General features: G+C 33.7%; 1 protein-coding gene across 1 annotated transcript; it reads left to right on the top strand.

The window, feature by feature from the left end:
• The first annotated feature begins 2,370 nt into the window (after window positions 1–2,370).
• Window positions 2,371–13,187, top strand: LOC112005464 (pyruvate kinase isozyme G, chloroplastic). The gene is made up of 12 exons (XM_065771786.1): window positions 2,371–2,762; window positions 4,260–4,541; window positions 5,134–5,299; window positions 7,325–7,459; window positions 7,547–7,657; window positions 7,782–7,870; window positions 8,674–8,736; window positions 10,170–10,345; window positions 11,242–11,344; window positions 11,525–11,673; window positions 12,680–12,788; window positions 12,872–13,187. Exons 1-12 carry the CDS (start codon window positions 2,541–2,543, stop codon window positions 12,983–12,985), a joined length of 1,719 nt encoding a protein of 572 aa, XP_065627858.1. The 5' UTR covers window positions 2,371–2,540; the 3' UTR covers window positions 12,986–13,187.
• Window positions 13,188–14,897: the final 1,710 nt, after the last annotated feature.

Genomic DNA, 14,897 nt, shown 5'->3' with positions numbered 1-14,897 from the left:
AAATAACCCATCAATTTTTTACAAACTATTTGTTAATTTATATTGAAAAAAAATTGCGAAGAATTTTACTATAAAGATGATCATGGATAAATTTTTCATAGAGGTTACTAAACAAGATGTGCAATATGCCACGAGGAAATTTGTCATCTCTGTGATTTTCCTAGGACTAGTTCCTGTCATAATTGGCAAGGAGATAGGACCCACTGGGTACACTTAATATACCGATATCCCACCAAGGGTCAATTGATAGGGCATATCTTCTTTTGACCAAAAATTCCAATGAGTATATTGGTATCAAGTGTGCTAAATAATAAAATTTTAGCATACCAAATACAAAAAAAAGTCAGCTACATTTGATGTTTCAAATCTCAACAAATTTGGCATGGAGCTAACATGTTGTCCTAAATTTGAGATGGTATGAACAAAAGTGCTAAAACTTTTATTTATTTTTTATTCATCTCTCTCTTTTTCTCTCCTATCAGCAGTGGTTTTTGGCGGCGGTGTGTGGCCAATCTTGTTAGCAGTGGTCCGATCTAGTGGGTTTTGGTTGGTTTTGGAGGTGGGTTGCGGTGTTGGTGGTTGTGGTTTTGGTGATTGGGTGGTTCGGATGTGTTTTAGGTGGGTTGCGGTTCTAATTTTGGGTTGAGTTGCTTTAGTTTTTGGTGGGTTTTGATGAGTTTTAAGTAGTTACTATGGTGGTTGGCCAGCTGTTGCTTATTGGTGCTGGTGATGTTTTTTGTTTTGTTTTGTTTTTTTGTTTTAATAAAAGGTAGGGGTTTTCTAAAGTTATTTTAATAAGTGATGTCTTAAAATGAGAGATGTGATGTAAGTTGTATTGCAAATTGACATATTATAATAGATAAAGTAACTTTATGGTGTATAGCATTTTTGGCAATCACTAAATCTCTTTAACCAGCTTTGCATGATTAAAGTTTTAATATGTTCCATAATATGAAAAAGGCTTATTAGTGTTAAGACAATGATTGTGGTGGATTTTGTAGTACTTATGTAGCAATCTTTTCTTCCTTGCCATCATTGATAAGGCGGTCATCTCAGCTTTTTGGTTGAGTATTGTAAATGACTCACTTGGTACTTAAAAAAAAAAAAAAAAGAACATATGATGCAAAATTAGACAACAATAAAGAACTAATTTGGATTCTAGTTCCTTTCTCAAATATCTTTTTTAAGATTCGACTTGTGTTTTAACTTTAATATAATATAAATGATATATTATTAAACTACGGCTTTTTTTTTTTTCATATTACTCTAGACATTATAAATTATGTCAATTTAAGTATTATGCCTAGATATGATAAAAATCATTAATAGAAAAAATTGGGAGAATTTTTTTTTCATTGATATATTACACTATTACACTTCGTTGTTTTGTTGTAAAATGTTTTAAGGAAAATTTATTTTAGTATATTATTGTTCATTGTAAAATTTGGTCAAAACTGAAAATATTTTCCTAAAACCGTAAAATCGTTATTTTATAAAAATACACAGTGGCTCTCTCCCTTATTTGGTGTCTAGGTTATTAATTTGGCATTTAAAACTAGCGGTTGGAGCTAACAATTCGGCAAACAGTGCTATTAGTTTTGGCGGTTTGTGCTAAAAAATTTTATATGTTACACCAAAAACTTTCATAAATATTTTATTAAAAATATTTACAAAGAAACAAATAAAGCATAAAACAACACCATTTTCCCTAAAAAAAACATCATTTTGTTGTCAATGGTTGTTAATGGCCTAGGGAGGGAGCCATGGCCCCTGGTTTTTTAAATTTCTTACCCTCTCCCCTAATTTATTAATAAAACCTTTTTATTTTGTATAAATTTTATTCTATGTTTAAACATTCTATTAATTTATTATCAAATCATATTATTTTAAATGGTTGATAGTTTTATATATAAATATAATCATAATAAATCTCTATTAATAATTATCATAACTATCAATGGCCAAAAGTAAAAGAAATAAAAAATGATATTTTGTTAAACTTTTAGGTGCATTTCATGAGTTACCAAGTACAAACTAGTTTTTAGCAAATATTTGAAGAGAGTGTTTAATTAAAACCATAAATTTTTTAATAAAAAAACCATAAAATTAAAGTTTTTATTTTTGGACATAAAAGATAGATACTGTATACTAATGAATGTTCACAAGAAGGAAAGTTTGATAATATTTTTCAAAAGTTTACCAAAAAAAAAAAAAAAAGATAATATTTTTCAAAAGAATTCCCTAAAGGAAAAAATTTTAAGGTTTTAGTATTTCTCTAATTTTTATTTTTATGGGGGATATTATTTATTTAGTTATTTATGTCGTTCAGAGTCCTCAGAGCCGCAAAGAGAACTGTCCCCAACGAGACTGGCTCTCGTCCTCGCATTCTCTCTCACTCACTTTCTCACGCAAACACAACACAAACACATATATATATATAATATAAACGCTCTTTCTTTCACTTCAACACATTTTTTCTATAACTCTCCGCCACCCTCTCTCTCTCTCTCTCTCTCTCTCTTTCGGAAGCTTAGAGTTCAATGGCGACGATAAATCTTCCGACTACAATGTCATTTCTGAATCCTGACCCCACTACTACCATGGCCTCTGATCGTCTTGCTGCTTCTAAAAACTTGAGTGACTTTGTGTTCCAACCCAGAAGGAAGTGCTTTCAGAAGCAATTCTTTTCAGTCAGATCGATGAAGGCCACCGAGCAGAGTCAGCATGGCCAACTCACTTCCCAAAATGGTCCTCTAGGATTTGTGAGTTTTGCTTTTTTGGCACATGGGTTTTTCAAGCTGTTATTGATTTTTAGTTTTTTTGGGTTTCTTACTCTCTGTTTGCTGAAAAAGTGTGGGAAAAAAAAAGGAAATGGAGTTTTGACTTTTGGGTTTTTTTTTTGGTAACTAAAGATGGTTGCTTTACTAACTAATTAAACTTTATGAAACTGTTTTGCTCCGTTTGGTTAATGAGAAAGTGTCAGAAAACTGAAAAAGTTGGGATTTTGGAACTTGGTTTTTGTTTTTTTATAGGGCTGAGGCAGCCTAGACTTCCTTAAAAGTTGGTTATATGATTTTGCTCTGTTTAGTTGATGAAAAAGCTTAGGAGATACGCAGAAAATTAGAATTAGAATATTAAACATTAGGAATTTCATTATGTGGCACCTGAAATTGCAAAGGCGTCCTCGAGAAAAAAAAAAAAAGGTCTGATTCAAACACTTTGGCTTAGTTGGTGATCTTAATGACATTAGATTTGGAATTTCCATTTGTGTCTGTCTAGCACCGGTCAACTACTTTCTCTACTTTTAAAGACATGCTGATAATTAGTTCCAAAGTCAAAGTCTTAAACGGTTCTGTTTTTTTTTTTTTTAAAATTCTTTGGATGCTTTTTTAGTTAGTGTTTTCCATTGGCAAGTAGGTAGAGTTGATTTATACTTATCTTAACAGTAACAGGGAATAGGCCATATTTGTAATAATTGCATGTTGATTCATCAATTAAAATTCTCTTGTATTGATTTTCTACCCATGTTGAATCTTGGATCTTCCTTTTTTGCCTTGCCACTGCATTAAGGTTCATTGTGCTATCTAAGTCTAAGGGGTTTTGAGAAAAAAATTTCTTTTTGAGATGTTGAGCCAGTCCCTTTGAAGACTTAATGTGAATGTTTACCCTTGGTTTGGTTCTTGAAAAATATGAGTGAAGGAAAGGAATATGCTTAAAAACGATTCAATATGCTAATGAAAGTAGAACTTGCTGATCCAAAAAAGAAAAAGAAAACGAAAAAAGTTTTAATTTTTTATTTTGTGTGGGGGGTGGGGGGAGGAAGCCATTGCTAAGTGACTAAGCGTCTTTTCTCCTTGCTCTTATACTCTAACTGTACGTAGAATTTTTGAAAGTTGCAGTTAAAAATAATTTGCATCAAAGATATCAATTAAGAGAGAAATGTCTTTTGGTTAAGAAGTGGAGTATTTCTAAGAAACTAGTGCTTTTAAGGTAGAAATGGATTTTTTATAATTTCACATTTCGGTTACTTTGATTAGATACAGTTCTCTGATATAGAATGCTCTACGGTTGGTGAATTCTTAAGATTTTTAAAAATCCTATCTAGATTCGTGTTTATCAACTTCGTGTAAGGATGTGTTAGTGGCATTTATTTGATCCAATATGTTATTAATTACATTTTTTTTTTTGTCTGAATATTCTTCTTGCTGTGTAATTTGTAACCGTGTAACAAGCTCATTTTTTTATTTTTCTTTTGTCAGGATAAGTTGAACTCTCCATTTGAGCTTCAGTCTAGTGATAACACTCTTGGGCAGGAAAGGGGAACTTCAAATTCTCTAAGAAAAACTAAGATTGTTTGTACAATTGGTCCATCTTCAAGCTCACGTGAAATGATATGGAAACTGGCAGAAACTGGAATGAATGTGGCACGTTTAAATATGTCACATGGGGACCATGCATCACACCAGAAGACAATAGACCTGGTAAAAGAATACAATGCTCAATTTGAAGACAAGGTTATAGCCATAATGCTGGACACTAAGGTATGTTGCTTAAAATTATATTTGGATTCTTCAACAACTGTTTTCCTCCGTGATGCTTAGTTAAAAGTATAGGGCATTATTCCATTGATACATGTTTGAGGTTACTTTCTGTCAATTCCAAGTAGATCAATGTTGAAACTTGAACTGAATATACGGATATAAGATTTTCATTATTATTATTATTACTATTATTTTTATAAATAACCTGTTACTTTAATTAGGGTGGAGCACATTCTTGTTTCTGCTACAGAACATGGAAATATTTTTCAATTTTTATTTTTCTTTAATATACTTCTTGGTATAGGAGCTGTCTGTGGAAGTTATGGTGAAAGTCAGAAGGTTGCTTCTTTTGAAATTAACATTTGCACAATGCGTATGAATTAATATTGGCATTCTGAAGTAGTTATACTGACCACTCATTTATAAGTTATAAACTAAGCAACATATTGCATAACCCAAATTTCACTGTCTACCATTTGTTTTATCTACACATCAGTATCTATCTGGTTCAATTTTGTCATATATGTATATGTAGGCCTACAGCTATCATTTGAAGTTATTGATACACTACGCTTCTACTCTCTTCATGCAGGGTCCTGAGGTCAGAAGTGGAGATGTACCTCAACCAATTCAGCTTGAGGAGGGACAAGAATTTAACTTCACTATTAAAAGAGGAGTCAGTACAGATGATACTGTTAGTGTAAATTATGATGACTTCGTGAATGATGTGGAGGTTGGAGACATACTACTGGTTGATGGTAAGAATAGATGCCTCTCATGGGTGCTGAATTGGTGCATTAGTTAATGAATGTTGGGTTATTGTCCTATCTGATGCAGAGTTTTCTGTGCATATATCGTTTGAATTATTGATGGGTGAAGTCCTTGAGGACCCTGACTCATTCAAGTTTACAAGAAGTAGGATATAGGATGTTTCTCCATATGCAGAAACCTGTTAAATTATTGATCATTGTGATGGGGTGGTTGGGAATTCATATCTTTTATTTTTGGCCAAATGTTGGGATATACAATGAAGGGTAGCCCTCCCCTTCCCTTAAAGCCCTCCATCTTTGGTGTGAGTGGGATTGGATCCCTAGTCTTTGATACAACACCAAGAGACGTTACTATTTAGGCTAGTTGATATTCATGTTGAGAATTCAGATCTGCATGTAGATTATATCCTTTTTAGTCCATCTTTTTCTCAATATTTTTTTGTGTGAAGTAGCAAACTAGTTAGAGAACTAGACATATATATATATATATATATATATATTTATTGATAGGTAATGTAAAATGTTATTAAAATCATAGCCAACTTGAGTACATTGGAAATGTACTGGAGGGGCATAAATCAAGAACCAAAATTACTATGATCAAGTAAAACTTGAGGGGAAAAACATAAAAAATGAGATAGAACCAAACTCCATTCAAGGAGAGTATGAAAGAAAAAAGACTTAATCTCTAGCCTAGACCGTTCACATCCCTCAAAACTTCTAGCAATGCGACACAAACCTCCAAAAAGCTATATTGTGATTTCACTTGAACTTACCTTGCCAAGACTTGAACAACTCAATAACCTTATGCGGCATAACCCAGTGAGTTCCAGAAAAGCAAAACACCAAAGACCATAGCTCATATGCTATGGGGCAATGAAGAAGAAGATGATCCATTGACTCCCCATACCTTTTGCACACATAAACATATAACACCAATCAAGAACAATAATACGCCTTTTTCAAAGGTTATCTGTTGTCAAAATCTTACCTAGAGAAGCAAACCATGAAAAGAAAGGTACCCTTGGAGGAATCTTCGATTGTCACACCATTTTCCCTGGGAAAGATATGATAGTAGGAGGGTATAAAGAAAGATAAAAATCCTTGAACCTCAAAACCTCTACTCATTGCTGGCTTCCAACAAACCAAGACCCCGCATAGACAAAGAGTGGACAATGTCCATAAACAAAGCCAAAGATTCGAGCTCCCAATCATGCACTATACGACAAAATTGAACATCCCAATGAATCCTCCCATTAGAAAAACACATAACCTTCATAGCTGAAGAATCCCTTGCCCTACTATACAATAAAATTATGGAAAGGCCTCCTTGAGGATACAATCCCCACTCGACACATGCTTTCAAAAATTTACTCTAGTACCATCACCCACATCATATGCACTTGACACGGTTTTCGTGCACTAACCACCATTCATTCCCATACATTTCCTCTCCTCCATATCGCATTTGTCTCCATGCCATACCTCCACAATGATTTGACCAAAATAAATGATAGAGATTATTCCACTGGATTCTAATTAGAGAACTAGACAGGCTACCATTTATTGAGCTGGTTTCTAATTAACCTCTATTTGTTGGGTTTTGACTAAGTTGATCAGCGTTCTAGGAAAGAACCGAACTATGTTGCTGTTTTATGTCATAGATGCAAGTGATTATTCCACTGGATTTCCTGTAGTGTTCTCTTACATAATAGTTGAATTTTTGTTATTTACTGACTTGGAAGATGGCTACCCTTACGTCACCTTTCAGCTTGTTAGTCCTTTATTCATATATTTGATTTATCAACCTGAAAAATATGTCATATCTCGTAATTGTTGATGGTGATTTACCATTAATTATTATTATTATTATTTTGACATAAGTTCTAAGATATAAATCCCTGTATGAATATAAGTATTTACCCTGCTGAAGTTTAAACTTAATACATGCCCCAAGTTGCTGATCCGGTCACCTAATGAGGGTTTTTATTTTATTTTAAATCTATGTGCTAGGTGGAATGATGTCTTTAGCTGTTAAGTCAAAGACAAAGGATCTGGTCAAATGTGTAGTAGTTGATGGTGGAGAACTAAAATCAAGGCGTCATCTAAATGTGCGTGGAAAAAGTGCAAATCTGCCTTCGATTACGGTACTCTTCATATATAAATGGTCTTCATGCAAGGATCTACTTCATCTACCTGTGTATTGATGTTCATTATATTTTTTCATTTGCTCAGACAAAGATTGGGAAGATATCAAATTCGGGGTGGACAACCAAGTTGATTTCTATGCAGTCTCTTTTGTAAAGGATGCGAGAGTGGTCCATGAGTTGAAGGATTACCTAAGAAGTAATTTTTTTTTTTTTTTTTATTTTCATTTTTACGCTCTATTCTATTTATTTATTTTTTTTTTTGGGGTATACTTACTTTACATACTGTTTCTGATTCAAATTATTTCAAACCTCTTCTGTAGATAGCAATGCGGATATTCATGTGATTGTCAAAATTGAAAGTGCAGACTCAATACCAAATCTTCATTCAATAATATCAGCATCTGATGGGGTTAGTGTTAATATTATGATTTTTAAGTATTGTGTATGCTACATATGTTTGCTGCAGAAAGTAACAAGGGAAGAAAATTTAAATACCATGTTGTGCTTATTTCCATCATGCATTGGTTATAGTTTTTCTTTATTTTTGGGCGTGGTGAAGAAATATAATTGGTGAAGATATCTTAAAAGTAGAAATCTCTAAGAGGTAATAAAAAGAAAAAGAAAAACCTTAGGGATAAAAGTCTAAAGCAAAAGAAAATTACTTTCTTGAGTGAAATATTAATATTATGGTACTGTGCCACTATTGAGCTTATAGTTGTATGTATTCCTTAGCTTGTCAAACAGTCAAAGGCGTATCAGTTGTCTTCTAAGTCTAACTCATCAAGAGAGGTTTGGGCTTTGCTCTTTAAGCCTTATTAAAATTAGAAGGTTTTGTGAAATACTTTATATAATATTTTTTTTGAACAAAAATAATTTCTAGTCCTTAACTTTAAACTTTCTCCTACAAAAATAAGGTTTAGCGATGGTATTTGCATAGATTACCTATGCCCCGTCTAATATGACCAAACCTTCTATAATGCACTCAGTTTTTAGATTTTAAATGGAAAATTTGTTTTATAAGGTGCTTATCATGAGATGCTGTGAGGGTTCTTTTTCTTTGTTAAAGTGCTAGGTGTAGACTATGTAATCTAGATATAGATAATTTTCTTATTTTGGAAGAAAAAAAAGGTTGGTACCATTTATTTGTGAAGCAAACATCATATTCTGATCCTCTCCAATTGCTGCTTACTGCTAGTTTTCTTGACTTTTCAGGCAATGGTTGCCCGGGGAGACCTTGGAGCTGAACTTCCAATTGAGGAAGTTCCCTTGTTGCAGGTAAATTAGTAAATTGATGTAATGAATACACCATACTTTTGACATTTCAACTGAAAGTATGATGAGTCTAAGATGAAGTTGCTTGGCATATATTGCTATAGTAGTTAACTAATTTGGCAATTTTTTTGTTTTGATTTTTTATAGATACAATAGGATAATATGCACTTTGGTTAAACATCAAAAGTATTGTGTAATTGAGTCAGGGAAAGAATAAATCTAAATTCTAAACACCAAATGTTTGATTCAATTATTGAAGCAAGAGCCCCATACTAACTAGAACATCGAAAGTGTTGCACATGTATATCAGGGAAGAATTGATCTAGCAGCATACGTTTGTTCGTACCATTATTTATATCAACTATTGAAGCAAAAGCCCCAATGCTTTCTTTTTAGACTATTTATTCTAAATTCTTCACTAGATATCACATGCATTAAATAATTAACTTATATGCATGTTTAATTTAAGTAAAGCCACCCCACAAGGGATCCAGTGCCTGCAGCAGCTAGGAGCCTCATTCAAAGTGCAGATGGTGTTGGATGCTGGGCTTGACATATAAATTTGGCCGTTTATAGTTCTGCAAGCTATTTGACCTATTTACTATGGTCTCAAATGGTCTTTCAAATACGGGCTTCTGAAGAATCCTTATTGTCAAACAGTTTAGAGTTGGCCATTGGAAATTGGGAGCTCTCTGTATTTGAGTTGGTTTGGTGCTGTTTGGGGGTTGAGGGCTGCAGATTTGACCCTCAACTCTAGCCTAACCAACCCATGAGCACTCTAATCCAATACATTAGGACATGCCTCATGTAGGCCCTACACATAGTCCATGTCTTATATAGGCCTTACATAGACTCCAACCCTATTAACTTGTTGCTGGGAAAATTACTGAAAGGCCAAAATTTCCCTCACTTGAAACTTGAAAGCTATCAATGAAAATGAAACTAAATTAAAATAAAGCTGATTTCCTGCTGCCTGCATCACACCTGGCCCATAAGCTGTTCTTTGTAAATGACTCCCTAACTTCGTAAGAGCAGTTGCTCTTCTATATTTTGATTAGGAAAGCAGCACATAGCAGGGGATGGCGTTTGGTATCATGGATGTAATATGTTGTAATATATATGTCAGGAATTTAAGTGGAGGAGATTGCAATACCCCAAATGAATTGTTTTGGATTAAATTGGACTAGTGAAAAAGACATGTTGCAGTATAGATATGTCTGTCTTCTGTATTAAATTTCTAACCTTATCAAGCTTGCATTATTAATTTAATATTATACTAAAAAAAACTGAGAGTGGAATTGCTATCTCTAATTATATGTAGCCTTGCTATGTCATCATATGATATTTTCCCCTTTATATTCTGGAATTTAAGAAAGTGTGACTGATGTTGTATTGGATTTCATTGTGTAACTCAATCCTATGTTTCATTCAAACAGGAGGACATAATTCGAAGGTGTCAAAGTATGCAGAAACCGGTAATTGTAGCGACAAACATGCTGGAAAGTATGATAAATCATCCTACACCAACAAGGGCAGAGGTCTCTGACATTGCAATTGCAGTACGAGAAAGTGCTGATGCAATCATGCTTTCAGGAGAAACTGCCCACGGAAAGTAAGTTTTTGTGTATGTCTGGTGGCCTCATCTTTTTATTTTTTATTTTTTTTTATTTTATTTTAAGTTTATACTATAATAGCAGATGCATAAATTTTCAAATTTATGCATCAGCAATGATAATGCCTCTTTCATGCGGATTATCATCCTTTTTTCCTTTTTTTGTTGTGTTTTTTGGTTGTATGTTGTTATCATTTCTTTAACCCAGGAAAAATGAGGTAGAAAATGGTTGTTTTAAGTTTCTTCTTGCTTTGGCTTTTGATTTTGTGGGCTTTCTTAAGATACAGGTGTGTGTGTGTGTGTGTGTGAATATATATATGGGTTGAGTTAAGTTCTAGTTACACTTAGTTTAATTTGATGCTTTTTTAGTTCTCATAAAATTATTACTTATCAAAGAAGAGTACGGATGCATTATCTATGATTGGAGAAAGATTTATTGGACTCTATGATATGCAACTCTCATTTCTTACATGTCTCATTACTAGCTAAATTAGATATGCCATGTGTTTCTTTTTTTTTCTTTTTTTTTTTTTTTTTTTTGTTGTGTTGTGGGGGTGGGTGGGGGGGGGGGGGGTGTTGAGGATGGGGTTCTTCCATGTAACACTTGTTTATTTATTTGTTACCTGTTGTTGATGTTAACCGCTTCAAGTCATCAACGATGATATTCATGCTTGCTCTTTTGTTTGTTTTTGTGTTTTTTTTTTTTTGTTTTGTTTTTTTTTTTTTTGTTTTGTTTTTTGTTTTTTTTTTTTTTTTGTTTTTCCTGATTGCCCTATTCTTGTTATACATGAGTTGGTTATTCTGTCCTCTTCTAGACGACTTCTCTCTTTCCTCTTTCATTTTTCTTCTTATTTGAAAATTTTTTATTAATTGCATAATTATAACAATGACTCAAGGTATCCATTGAAAGCTGTAAAAGTAATGCATACTGTGGCATTAAGGACTGAGTCAAGTCTACCAGTTAGCACAACTCCTCCAATTCAATTGGGTAGCTGTAAGGTATGCATTCACTAAAACGAGAAGTTATGGCCTGTTTTTATCTCTTGTATTCTTCCCTTGTACTTGGGTTGCACCCATTTTGCTCTTATTAATGAATCATTAACTTACCACAAATTTTCAATGAGAACTGCTGCAGATTCTCTTTTAAAATCTGATAACTTCCTGGACATTCTTTCACAGAGCCATATGGGTGAAATGTTTGCTTTCCATGCCACGACTATGGCTAACACTCTCAATACTCCTATCATTGTTTTCACAAGAACAGGATCCATGGCTGTACTTTTAAGCCATTATCGGCCTTCCTCAACAATATTTGCGTTCACAAACGAGTGAGTTCAGTAGCCTTATAGCATATAATATTCTTCAATTTCTTTTCAAGTCACATGTCATGATTTATAATGCGATCTTACCCTGGACAAAAGCATATATGTTGGTTAATAAGAAGAGTACTACTAACTTATCAAAAAGAAAAGAAAAGAAGAGTACTACTGATTTAGTGCCACGTTGCAGTGGCCAACATTTTTTCTAGAATGCTTGACATGCTGACATCTGTGCATTTATCATAATTTTGTTCTTTGTATTCAACTCATGCACGATGGGATTTGCATTCTGACCTCATCCATGACCCCCATTCTGGGTTTGGAGGTGCCACAGTGGTTGAAGGTGGCATTGGGCCCAAAGTCCATTGGCTATCATGTTGCTATTCAAATGTGCTAAATGTCTGGCTAAAACAGCCAGTTTGTGTGTATTTGCTCAAGAAAAAGTCCTTTAAAAGAAGCAAAAAAGAAATATAATGAAGAGTGACAGCCCAGAAACACTCCTCAAAAGAGTTATCTGAGCTTCTTTTGGAAATGCCCTTGGCAATACAGGACCTGAAACATTATAATGATTAAAACCCAATTTTGCAAAAGTGTGCCACTGTATAACAGTCCCTGCTAATCCATTTGAAAAGCCTACAAAGTACTGGTATACATACTCATTCAGGTGGTGGACCTGGATATCTTCTGCTTCAAGGATTTATTTTTCCCATGAAGTTACATACGTAATTTATCAATCTACAAAGATATAAATATGTTCTGGAAGAATTACTTCTGGCTTAATCAATTGTTGTATGCATATTTGAAGAAGCTAGGTGGTCTCTTTATACTAACTGTTGCTTAATTTTTAAACAATTCAATAGGCAAGGAGCATAAAAATTTAATGGGCTTCCTTTACAACAAAAGAAAAAAACAGAACAAAAAACCAGAAAGGAAGAGGAAAAAGTAGTAGTTTTACTTTTTATGTCTTGTTGGGAGTAGCATTGGAATTTATTTGAAATGATTTCATGCTTGGCAGAGAAAGGATTAAGCAGAGGCTGGTGCTTTATCATGGTGTCATGCCCATATACATGCAGTTTTCTAATGATGCTGAGGAGACCTTCTCCAGAGCCCTTAAGCTATTAGTGGTCAGTAATTTCTCGATGATATATTATCGTTTGTCCACTCCAATTTTCATATTAGAGTAAAATATTAAAATTCTATGCTTCAGGGTAAGGGTCTGTTGAAGGGGGGAGAGTGTGTAACTCTTGTCCAAAGTGGTGCACAACCAATCTGGCGTGAAGAATCGACTCACCACATCCAAGTCCGTAAAGTCCAAGGTTGATTTTGCACTAGCGAAGAGCCTTCTACTTCAGTAGATCTTTATTTAGAGTGGTTCATGCTTAAATTAAAGTATCATTTTGATTTTGGCTGCTAACAATCTTGTGGTTTCTTCTTCCCAGTTTGAACTACAGCTAATTCTAATGAGTTTGAGAACCACAAAAGTTGAGTGATTATTGGTATTTCAGTGCAGAATATTATTTATTTATTTATTTATTTTTTTTAGAATACTAATTATTTTAACACACACATACAAGGGGAGAGGGGAGAATATTATTGGTAACAAATTAAGTTGTAAAGTTTCAAAAGTAACAAATTAAATCTTGGGGTATGAAAAGGTGACAAATTAAACCCCAAGCACCGTGCAGTTCCACCATGGGCCGATGTTAATTTTTATTTTTGAAAATATATGATTAATTTGTTACCCCTCCCAAATTATAGTGTTTAAAATGTAATTTACCCAGATTACTTTATTGTTTTAGATTTTAAATATAGCAAAGGTGCGCCATTAGAATTACAATTCAGAATTATATATTTTCTTTGATTGATTCATATAAGGTGCCAAGTCATCATCTTTGTCCAAGCTTGTTTCAATATTCTCACGTCTAGCTTTGTGGATTGTTTTTGCAAATCAACACCATATGAAGCTGTATCTTGGATTAGTTTATGTTTGTTAACGTTTCTTTCTCACTTATCTTTTGAGATTCTCTTACCCATTGACTCTAGGACCCATCATATTAGTGCTATTTTATATATCATACACACATCAGACTAAAGCTATTCTGCTTTACCAGCAAGTTTTGTACTTTTGTGACGGTCCAGCAATTGCCAGTATCATTGTAGAGTCATAGAGATCTAGTGCTTTGTGTGTGGATATACATATAGGATTAAGAAGGAACATTCTTGACTTGTATTGTTCTCTGACATTATTTTCTTTTTAAACCATACAAGAAAAAGAAAAAAAAAACCCCTGGAGAAGGGGTATGGAAAGTTAAGAAGCCTATGTTATTAACCGATTTTCGATTATGCTGAAGTCATGTATGGTTTTCTAGATGCTAATGGATCTATTGAGGAAGCTGTTGCTGGTTATGCAGAAATAATAATATGGCAATCAGTCCATTCAGTCTTCTGACATAAAATACAGAACTACTGCTGGTGCTAGCATACAAACTACTATCATTAAAAGTACTGTGTGGGTAAGATTGGATCGTACAGCATAGTTATGTTACAAACAACATTTTGTAAAACCTATGTAATAAAGAGAACCCTCAGACCCCACAGTAACCTCATCAGTTTACCCTATGTCAATATACCGTGACACTAACACCTCAGCCACTGTTATTTTATTTTATTTTTGCCGAATGAAAAAATGGGTTTCTGGTGTGGATTCATTGAGCCCAAGTCACGTGACGGCAATGGGTAATATCTTGTGTATCACTGGGGTCTTGTTGGGATTATCGCTCGAACTGCTCACCAAGTGAAGCAATTTGAGGAATCCTACCATTAAGCTACACTCTCACAGTGGTTTTAGTCACTGTTACCTTTCAAATATATAATAGATGCATGATGGATCACGTTTCTAAGAAACAATGAGAAAGCAGAGCAATAATTTATTTATTTTTTAAAAAAAAGCCTTTATTTCCAAGGTCTTGAGTCTCTTGACACCTTTTAGACTCTTAAATTAAACCATTATGGATTTCACACGAAGTTTATCAAGTCTAGAATCTAGATGGCAGACATTGGACACGCAATGTTCATTTCCTTATCCCTTTCTTTAACTTATGTCGTTGCATTAATTTTCCTTTATCAATCTTAACCAAAATAACATGTCAACAAATTTCACTTCATTGCTTTTCTAATTCTTGCTTGGAAACATCTGAAGATTATAAATATACTCCTTCACTCAAAATAAGTGG

This window comes from Quercus suber, unplaced genomic scaffold (genome assembly GCF_002906115.3).
Source record: "Quercus suber isolate HL8 unplaced genomic scaffold, Cork oak 2.0 scaffold_49, whole genome shotgun sequence".
Taxonomy (NCBI): domain Eukaryota; kingdom Viridiplantae; phylum Streptophyta; class Magnoliopsida; order Fagales; family Fagaceae; genus Quercus; species Quercus suber.
Note: the sequence above shows the minus strand (reverse complement) of the source record. Positions and strands in the feature narration are given on the sequence as shown.

What these genes read in the sequence shown, in the direction of transcription:
- LOC112005464 (XM_065771786.1), top strand. Translation starts at nt 2,541, where the DNA reads ATGGCGACGATAAATCTTCCGACTACAATGTCATTTCTGAATCCTGAC. An exon ending in AAATCTGCCTTCGATTACGG is followed by an intron (nt 7,460 to 7,546) that starts TACTCTTCATAT and finishes TCATTTGCTCAG; the next exon opens with ACAAAGATTGGGAAGATATC. An exon ending in GAGCCCTTAAGCTATTAGTG is followed by an intron (nt 12,789 to 12,871) that starts GTCAGTAATTTC and finishes TCTATGCTTCAG; the next exon opens with GGTAAGGGTCTGTTGAAGGG.